Source organism: Saccostrea echinata, unplaced genomic scaffold (assembly GCF_033153115.1).
Source record: "Saccostrea echinata isolate AGI-Se365-2 ecotype Australia unplaced genomic scaffold, CSIRO_AGI_Sech_v1 ptg000030l, whole genome shotgun sequence".
Lineage (NCBI taxonomy): Eukaryota > Metazoa > Mollusca > Bivalvia > Ostreida > Ostreidae > Saccostrea > Saccostrea echinata.
The window spans coordinates 4,237,240-4,248,238 of record NW_026889779.1 but is presented as its reverse complement, the minus strand read 5'-3'; the positions used below and the strand labels follow the sequence as shown (position 1 = coordinate 4,248,238).

The window sequence follows — 10,999 nt, the reverse complement described above, 5'->3', positions numbered from 1 at the left end:
CACCAAAATTTTAATTGCTGATGAGAAACTTTATAGACTATTGTACCACAACTTATTCAAGAAGTGGATTCAAACGTGGATTCTATAAACCTCCGAAGAAATTTTGGAAACTTTAAAATCTCAAAACTTTTCGAACACCAATAGCATCAAACATATGAATTTTCTATGTTTTATACAACCATCCCTCAGGCATAAATTAAAGATCAGGCTTTTTGACATCATAGTCTAGTCAACTGCTTCCTCAATAAAAACGGAATATTTTCTTGTGATTGTTCATCTACAAAATTATATTGTTAAACATCATTCTGCTTCTACATACAATTACATGTACTCTGAAGTACTTTTAACAATCTGAGATGGATCAAGAACTCTTAAGGCAGTTTCAATAGAACTACAATCGCTAAGGTGTCCGATGTTCATGGAAATGCTTGAAAGGTGATTAAAAGCAATTGCAAATTTCATGTCGTCCATTCCCTAACAAAAAAAATACTTTGTAAACTATAGTTAACTACAATAGTTTACTATAGTTAACTATGGTATCGAAGTAAACACTTTGGAACTTTGATTTACTACAGTAAAAACTTTGGAACTTTGATTTACTATAGTGAAAACTTTGGAACTTTGATTTACTATAGTAAAAACTTTGGAACTTTGATTTACTATAGTGAAAACTTTGGAAATTTGATTTACTATAGTAAAAACTTTGGAACTTTGATTTACTAAAGGGAAAAAAAAATTAAAATTTGACAAACTATAGTATAAACTTTGATACTTTGATTTCTTATCGTAAAACCCGTGGAATTATGTTTTTGATTCCCATTATATACCCGACCCTTCCCCTAAAAAAAATAATGTACGAGAAATGAATTTTTTAATGTAAGGTTGTTTCTCGCGCCGATAGATAAGCAACATTTATTTAAATGTATTTAATTTAATGCAGATGTAATGTAATTTTTTTATGGAGAAAGGAAAATAATATACTATAAAATAAAAATTGCGTAATTTAGAACCAAAATTTATAAATGATATTGCATTTCAATTAACTAATTCGTAAATTGAAATTGAGACGTACAACAAACCCCAGCCCCCATCAAACCCCGGGCCACCTCCACCCTCTTAAACGGCAAAATAAGCGAAAAACTATTAAAATACTTTAATAAGTTGACAAAATATTGTGAAAACTTTGGAACTTTGATTTACTATAGTGAAAACTTTGGAACTTTGATTTACTATAGTGAAAACTTTGAAACTTTGATTTACTATAGTGAAAACTTTGGAACTTTGATTTACTATAGTGAAAACTTTGAAACTTTGATTTACTATAGTGAAAACTTTGGAAATTTGATTTACTATAGTAAAACATTTGGAACTTTGATTAACTATAGTAAAAACTTTGAAACTTTGATTAACTATAGTAAACTATAGTTAACTATAGTTTACTATAGTATTTTTTGTTAGGGTTATAGCAATAGAACAGTTTATTGACAAAATCCTCCGATACAGAAAAGTGAGTTTATCTTATTTAAAGAATATCTTCAAGAAACCCATTTGTGAATTGCCTAGCTTTATAAGTAGAAGGTGTTGACACACAACGACTTTTCTATGACACACAATGACTTATTTCTATGAAATGTCGAATCTTTACGACATTTCTTAGTATATATGTCTTTTACAGCTAGAGTATATTTGACTTATTTAGTGTACAATTGCTCAGACTTTATTCAAACATAAAAAAACTTTTTACAAGTTCTATCCACAGACAGTGCAACATCATTCATTCAATAATTGCATTGAAATAAGAGATTAACAAACAATGATCAAGCTCAAAATTCAATAAAACTCAAGTCGAGATCAGGACAAAACCATGCATTTAATGTGTGAAGGAGAGTTTATATACACATGTGCGCCGTTTAAATATCATTTTAAAAATTTTAAACAGGAACTTTTTAATCTATCTGCCGTAGGTAAATTATATTTTCATAATTTCTGAATAAAATTCACAACACTTGATTTCTGGTTATAGTTTTCATAATTTCTGAATAAAATTCACAACACTTGATTTCTGGTTATAGTTTATTCGCAATACATGTCATAGTCGTATATAAATAAATTTTACATTATAAAACTTTACAAAGCAAACAGTGCATTGATATAAGAATAACGTGAAGTTTGTAAAAAAAAAATCTAATTATAATGCTTTTTTTTCTTTACTTTGGACGGATAAAGATAATGCACTCTATTGTGGTTTGTGAACTGGATATCAAATCCTAAAGGACATTTTTGATATATAAGAAAAATTGACTTCCTTTTTTTTTTTTTTAAACAACATGTAGTAGCATTGATTGCGTAGAATATTTTATACGATGTACTTGAATATAAGAACGAGTATAAAACACAATGGAAGTGTGGAGTAATGGAAAGAATATAAATGGGCCTTCGCAGTAATACAGTGAATCACTTCATTTGGGAGGTACACTGAAAGTTATGGCAAGATTACGTTTAGGATTTCTGATTAATAAAACGACCAGCAGGAGATAATTTCACTGAACTTGAAAGGCTGGCAAAGATTACGAGAAGGAGATTACATCTAATCTTATGGACTAAAATATGCGTTTAAATCTCCAAAGGAAACGTTAAATATGCGATTAAATTTTCTTTAATAAGATATATCATTTCACATTTCTATTCGGAGCGTGCAGGAGGTAGTAAAGTATAAGGTTATCGGCATAAGCTCTTTAAAGTAAGATATTATTTGATAAGATTTTGTAGGTAAAATGAATTAAGAAATTGCAATGAATCTTATCTATTCACCCAGATACATGTACCTTTGCTGAAGTGAATTTTGTTTGTTTGCGTAATATCTTCGACTTTTGGCATTGTAAAGCAATTAAAAATATTGACATAAGAGCTGTACCTCTTTTACTACTGGCATATTGTGCTGTAAAAATTCTCTAGAATATTGGCTTATGAATAGCTAAACACCTTAACCATCCCATCACTCTGAACTATGACCATCCGATTGCTTCCGCTTACTCGTATTGCCACGGGTTTTTCCAACGCGCTCTCTATTCCAAGTACATGTCTCTGAAAAATGCCATCACTGGCCAGCAATTGTACGCGATTGTTACCGAAATCTGCTACAAAAAGGTTCCCAAGCTTGTCCACGCATGCGCCCTGTGGTTTCTTCAGGCTATTTTGACCATCTGGTTTGTACCGGAAAACGACCCTTCCAGTGTGGTCTATGCAGATAACGGCGTTTTGGCCGACATCTGAAACGATGACAGTTCGATCTGGTGTTGCTGAGACATATCGCGGCTCGTTGAAAAGTACCCGATCACCTGCTCCACCCCCAAACGAGCGCAAGATGCTCCCATCTAGGTGTATTATATCAACTATCTGGTCGCGCACTGACGAGACAATCAGAAAGGCGTCTTTTTCGGAGTAAGAAATTCCATCGTATTGTCGTTCGGTCTTTGCGCGTTTGATCAGCTGCATGGTTTTTCGTGTGGCGAGGAAGATGACTAGCTTGCCTATCATTGTAATGGCAACATCATCTCGGTTTCCGCAAGTAGTGATATCCCTTGGCTCGTCCTCTAGCTGTACATAATCAACTAAATCCCCGAACTGCAAATAAAGAAAATCTAGATATCATTTTCATTATTTCATAGAAATAAGCTACTGATTTCTATTTTTTTAATTCATTTTTTCAAACCACTGATTTCAAAAAGATTGATAAACCAAAATTTTGATTTATTTTTTTTTTAAATTTAACTATCCAGGGTATCTTTCACTAAGATCTTACGACATAAATCTCAATGAAAAAAATAAGGTTAAATAAAAGAGCGATATCTATCCTCAAAGGATATATTTTTCGGATGTACAAACATACAGCTGTTGAACTAAATCAACTAAATATTTGATGGCAAGGTTTATAGACGAAATGTCATTAAACAAATTTTACTTTACAGTTTAAGGAACTAATATTTGATGGCAGGGTTTATAGACTAAATTCCATTAATCAAATTTTACTTTAAATTACAAGATACGTCTACTAGGACACATAAAAGAATAATTTACGACCTGTTTCCAAACAAAATAAGAAACCTTCAATCTACAATTTATTACCTTACTGAACTTCTGAATGCGTTTGTTCTTGCAGTCTGTAACAATAATGTCGTCTGATGACGTACAAGTGACACCCCACGAACTAATTCCTTCGTCAGAATCTCCCTCATCCACCATTAGATCTCCAAGTCTGTCAAAGCTTTCGACAAAACGTTCTACTGTTTCATCCAAGATGAATTCTAGTCGAACGGAGGGACCTTTTTGTTCCGTGTTACCAATGGCACCCTGGCAAGAATCTAGCTTTTTTCGTACTTGGTTATATGCTAGCAGTATCTCCACATCGCTTCCGTAGCGTAAAATTGTCTGCATCCTGTCATTCGCAGCTTTGATTGATTTCAACCCTGATTTTCTTGGTTCGATGCGATCTTGTAAAAGCCCTTTAGCCTTTTCTGCCTGCAGCTGGAGATTCTTTAATAGAACTGATTGATACTGGCGAACTCTGTTACAAATGGAATCGCAGACGGTATTTACTCTTTCTTGAGCTTCATGGATACTACTTTCTAATGTTCTATCTGGCTGTCCTATTCCACCAGCATTCTCTACGGTCATTTGTAACTTTTGGAGTCTTGTGATGACGTCGTTGACATCTGTCCTGGAAGTTAAAGCGTCTGCAACGGTGATAACGTTTTCACATCTTCGATGGGACACAGCCATACATTGAACACAGAGGGGTTCTCGACAGTCGACGCAGAACAGAGTGATAAGTTCACTGTGCTTTGAGCAGGGAACTTTGTTCTTTTGCTTCATCAAAGTTTCCAGAGGAATTTTTCTCATTTCTGCAATAGCTAGACAAGAGTGTCCGGCTGTTGTTTTCCCATGAAGGTGAACTTTAAGACATACCTCACAAAGGGCATCATTGCAGTCCATACACCAGTGTGATGCTGGTGTATTTTCTTCTCTCCTTTCACAAATATCACATTCTTTGCCTTCACACATTGCACTTTGTAACTCCACTAGCTTTGTTAGAAAGAGGTCGTCTTGAAAAGCGTGTGCACACTGTCCTGGTAGCGCACCCGAAGGAATTTCACATTTCTCTTCGCACATTGGGCATGCAAAATGTCTCTGTCCATTTTGATTCAATGACTTAGAAATATGGTCCTCTAAACATTGGCAACAAAAACTGTGGAAACATGGTAGCACTTTGGGCACGTTGTAAACATTTTTGCAAATGAAACATTCAGCGATCGGGTCAGAAAGTTTCTTTTCTGGGGTTTCAGGGGTGGCATTTTCGGAATGGTCAACTCCATTTGTTAAAGGTGTTGAAACTTCCTCCTCCTTTGACTCCATTTTTATCGACTAACTCAACTGAAAGTCATAGAAAGCATGTTATTAGAAAAAGGCATTGAAAGTTAGCACTTTTATTCCTAGATTTAAGTAGATTATCTTAATAAGTATTGTCCAGATAAATCATTGTTACGTATTTTTAAACCTTGCTGCTCTCGAAGAAATTCCTCAGACCGATTACTGAAGCAATAAAGATATAACTCTGTATAACCTAAATCTAACGTTGTTTCCTGCCAAACCTCGATATTTTGGAACTCAAAGAATTTTTTCTGCTAAGGGCAACAATAGTGCTAGCTTCGGATGTCTCTGTAAATCACATTCATTCAATGAAAAGTGGCAATTTTGAACAAATTTCTTTGTTTCCTGTACAAATATTTTGTGGGATAATCATTTTGGTGAGCAAGGGTGATCAGCATAAGTGGATTACAGCCACTTGCCTGTAGATCGAGATTCCTGGCTAATGCCTTTGGATTTCAACAATACAGATATTTAATCACCTGTCATATTTACATTTAGATATTTTCATTCGTTATATTTGTCTGTCAGCCAAAAGTTTTGAATTCCATGGCTTTCTATGGTAGAATAATTTATTTAACATAGAAGGTAAACACTTTAGGAGTCGAGATTATAGATAATAGAGGGAAAAAACTTTTTTACGTTTATGTTAAGTCATATTTCAATAAAGTGAATGAATTCTTCAATATACAATATGCAGCTGAGAAGAGTATGCATTAAACATGAGTTACACTGTATCATCTTAATTCTAATATGCATATAATGGAACCTATGTTAAAAGATTTTTCAATGCGAAAGTTGAAATAGCCCTAGCCTTTCTCTTGAAACACATATTCTGATATCATATCAGTGATTACCTGCAAGCTTTTAATTTTTGCTAGATAACACTGCATGATGATTGTATCTTATTTGATGTGAATATTTATCTGAATATTCCATTGTGCCACCTTTGGATCTCCGCCATCGAAAGAGTTCTGATGAGTAATCTACAAACTTTATTTTCTGTGTGGAAATTACTACGCGTAGTTTTTGACATGGGACTTCCTCTACCCACAATAAAGCTTGTACGAAATGAATATGGCACACCTTTAATCAATTATGAATAAAGCACATGAACCATGTAAACTTATTTGTTCTATCTTCGTGTCATCGTTTTGTGTGCCTTGTTTCGGTTGTGTACTCACTGAACTGTAAATATTTGTTTTAAAACAAAGGCCTTTTAAGGACTGAGATTAAGTTGATGATATTCATGATGAATCCTGTTAAGCCAAAGCACATTTTAGTTATAATTCTAAAATCAAAAAGTAATGCATACTTAAAGCATTGTAAATGTGGCCACTGATCAATACACTTTAAAGAATGTTATCTGCATGTTTAATTGTGAAAACTCTACCCGTCATGATGTACAAGCTTGATGAACTGGTTGTCTTTATGGAAGTAAAAAATCTTTATTTTTAACTTTATATTTACTTCTCTAAAGTTTTATGAAAATAACATCATTAAATTGTACAGAATGCACATATTACTTACATAAAGATATTTTTTATTACTAACTTTGAAGGCATTTATTTTACTTTTTAAACAAGATGTGTTTGAGAAACATTTATGCACCATAATGACAGCTGATGGCCAAGGTTGTTTCACAAATGTGGGACAAACGTCAAGGTCATGAGGTCAAAATGTCGGTACCCAAAAAGGTCTCGTCACAAACAATAAACAATAGGGAAAAAACTTGCTCCAACTGTTCAAAAGATATGGAAAAAGTTAAAGTTTTTCAATGTAGGTCAAACTCCAAGGTCAAGATCATAAGGACAAAACATGTTGGTACCCAAGGAAAGGTCTTACCACAAGAAATATACACGTGAAATATAAAAGCCTTAGACCCATCCATTCAGATACCGGTTTTATACCCAACGTTTAAGTTTTTCAAAGGTAGGTTATACTGCAAGGTCATGAGGTCTAAATTACTGGTACTGAAGGAAGGCCTTGTCAAAAGGAATGCCTAAGAAAACTATGAAAGCTGTAGCACCCATCGTTCTACAGTTATAGCAATGTTAAAATTTTTCAATTGTAGGTCAAGCTCTTGAGGTCAAAACTGTCGGAATCCTAAGAAAGGTCTGGTCACAGACAATACTAAGATAAGTGAAATAAAAAAGTTCTAGCTCTATCCGTCTAGAAATTATGGTCACTGTCAAACTTTTTGAAAGTAGATCAAACTCCAGTGACAAGGTCAAAAGGTATAATAATGTTGTACCGAAAAATAAGGTCTTATCACAGGAAATACACATGTGAAAAAATAAAAACGCTATCAGCAACCGTCTTAAAGTTTTGCCAAGGTAAAAGTTCGTTAAAATTTTGCAAAAGTAGGTCAAACATCAATGTCAAGATCAAAGGGTCAAATATGTTGATACCTAAAGAAAGGTCTTGTCAAAAGGAATACACGTTGTGAAATATGAAAGCCTCAGCACCAACCGTTCTAAAGTTATGGCAAGGTTAATTTTTAGGGGACACACAAAGACCAAAATTGTGTGCCCCCGATCTTCGATTACATGGTCATGAAAATAATTATAGCACAGGAATAATTTTCAATAGCAGTCATCAAAGATATGAGATATACTTACAAAACAGTCTTATAATGCTTGTTAGGATAGTCACTGATTTGAACTCTAAATTGCAGGTATAGTTAGTAATAGATCGATACTTAATTAAGTACAACCTGCCTAATTTATATGGATGCCACTGCTTACACATGTATCACTGACAAATATAGCAATAGCATAACTTTCCATTTGATACCTTTAATAATTAATAAGTATGGATTCAGGCTTCAGGTATCAAGTAATGAATGAGTTCCATTCCTGTATCTCATCTGTTATGCTTTGATTTGACTTGTCTGTAAGATCACTGTTATCAATTTAGGAGAATTACGACAAGCTTGATATTTATGGGAATATTATTAAGTGTTTAATCAGTAGCATGGTGCCCATATATTTCTTTTTACACTCGTACAAAAAATTTAATGTAATTTTTTACAAACATATACTGCTGTTGAGGAAAGTCAAGGAAATTTTCTACTAGACTGCGTACTTTCAATACCGACCTTCCAGTTGACATGATATTTGGAAAACTTCCAGACACGTGTGAAAGGCTGTCACTACTTGGGCTGAAACTTGTCCAATAAATGCAGTATATACAACTGTATATGTCTACCAAATATTTCCTCCAAGGGACTTCAAAGAACCACGCCTAGAACATTTAATCTTAGCGATTTTTGAGGAGTTAAAAGATAGAGCTGGTCAGATGCTAGTTGTTAAACATGATGATAAAATAATCAGGACTCAAAGTTTACTGATGGTTCCAATTTCTTTGAACAAATAGATGCATAGATTGTTCTATGTGACACTGCCCTGGGCAGCTTTCTAGGATTTACTTCAAGGAGTTTATTTGCCATTTAATGACCCTCTGTAGTCAAACCATGTGCTTATTTTGAATATAATTCTGATTGACATTTCTAGAGATTGGTCCGTTTTAAAAATGTGAAATTCGTTTTTTAAGATTTTAAAAATATTCCTAAATATGACACTTAAAGTACATTAATAAAGGTTTGATGATTATCCTGGGGCAAACATTGAGTACATAACAAAAATCTTATCGTTGAATTGCAATAAAAATGTCATTGATGGCACTGCAAGTCAGGACAAGCTGATTAAGATGTAACTCCATTTGTCTGAAGAGAAAATGTTAACTCTTATATAAAATATTTTTAGAGGGTCATTTCTTTTTAAAATGTACGTATATCTGTCCTTTTTCAATAAATACAGGTATCTTGCAAATCAAAACCTTAAACAACTTCTTTCAAAATAAATTTAGTTCGTGAGCTGTGTCTTTTTACGAGAATCCTTCTTGATAAAAGATTGGAAAGAAAATAAAAACAGGTGACTTCAAGACCATACTTGACATTTTTTTGAAACCAATTAACCCAATATGAAAGATTATTATGTTTACTGGGAGTTCAGGAACGCCAATTCAGTGAATGATGAATACCAGATTTAAAGAGAGGCAAAATTAAATGGGAGGTATTGAGTATGCTTCTTTCAATCTTCACCTTTAAAATTAAACCGTGTCCTGATCAATAAAGAAAAGCTGAACACGTCTGTCTTCGCACCTACACAAAACTGCTATGCTTTTCAAAATTCAAATGTTCAAACCTTTTATATTTTTTTCAAATGTAAAGAGACTTATCTGTTTAATTCAGATAAGCATACACCTGTGGAATACTGGGATTAAGAACTGAATTGCAAAAATAAAAATCATATATTTAGGGATCATTGTATAACTATTTCTAGAAAAAAAAAATCGATTTTAAGATAAATAATTGAGGTGAATTCTTAACTTCATCTGAGAAAGCCATTTCGTTAATGACAAAATCAATAGAGAATACCCCCCTATTTCTGAAACATAATTCGTACCACAATTCTTGTAAAAAGCTCACGTAGAATGAAATAAATAACAGACAAATTGGTTTGGAACAATTCACATTCACTTAAAGGGAAATTTCGCGACAGTAATAGATTTATCGAAAATTGCACATTATTCAGCAACAATAGAGTTATTGGTGGAGGGCAGGTAATGGACATTTTGATAAATGGGAAATTCATGGATTTTGTGCGGGTTAGGAAAAATACGCTGTACATGAAATTCGATCGACGACGTTTTTAACAATGATTTCAGAGTACGAAACGCTACAGGAAACATAAAATTGAAGAATGCATGATTTTTCTAGCAATGCTAAATTTCGTCAAACCTGAAGTTAAGAAAATAACAAACTATTTATTAGGGAAAAAATTCTTATAGACATACTTACGTATACTGCTCAGTTATATTTGTTTATATACATTTTCAGTAGTGGATATATACGTGCACTGTCCCATTAATAAAAACCCCCGTACTCACATGTCACAATTGATAATAATTGCTGCAATTTACAATACGTACCTGTTAAGTTCTCAAGATCACTCCAAGATAGATCTGGTTTTGTTTCTTATCTCGTCATCTCGAACTCAGATGTGTGGTTTAAAATTCAAAACCAGTTTCCATAAATGTCAGAATTTAAGATATAGACCTTGACAATTACAACATTGATCTTAATTAACTTGGACTAGATCTTCGCGCCAAAATCATGGTCTCAGAGCAAGATCGTTGATTCCAAAAAACTCCTCCGGGGGATTAATAATCCTCATTTAAACAGCATAGCATTGAACAGCTTTAGAAAATGTAGCTGTCAGTATTTGATAATAAGTTATGTACATACACCCCGGCACACCTTTGTACAAGACGTTCCACGATCGATCGCTTACAGGTAAAAATCGATCAAGCTGGACCTATATTCCCTGGCGCAATAATATAGTTAACAACATGTCTGAACAAATATTTCTTTACCTTGTATGCCCTGTTTATCATCAAAAATACACTATTCATTCAAATAGATGTTGGTCTTTGTAAGTTTATAGAAAATATTTGTTTACTTGAAGTTCATATTGTAGTTTAAAGTTTGAATTTGCACATTGACTTCAAT

At 33.4% G+C, this 10,999-nt stretch overlaps 1 protein-coding gene across 1 annotated transcript; it reads right to left on the bottom strand.

The window, feature by feature from the left end:
- Nucleotides 1-2,073: 2,073 nt before the first annotated feature.
- LOC133197122 (tripartite motif-containing protein 3-like) lies at nucleotides 2,074-10,782 on the bottom strand. Its single transcript, XM_061332977.1, has 3 exons — nucleotides 10,420-10,782; nucleotides 4,126-5,430; nucleotides 2,074-3,624 (listed from the first exon to the last, which is right to left on the bottom strand). The coding sequence occupies exons 2-3, from the start codon at nucleotides 5,410-5,412 to the stop codon at nucleotides 2,965-2,967; spliced, it is 1,947 nt and encodes a 648-aa protein (XP_061188961.1). The 5' UTR covers nucleotides 5,413-5,430; nucleotides 10,420-10,782; the 3' UTR covers nucleotides 2,074-2,964.
- Between the last annotated feature and the right edge of the window lie 217 nt (nucleotides 10,783-10,999).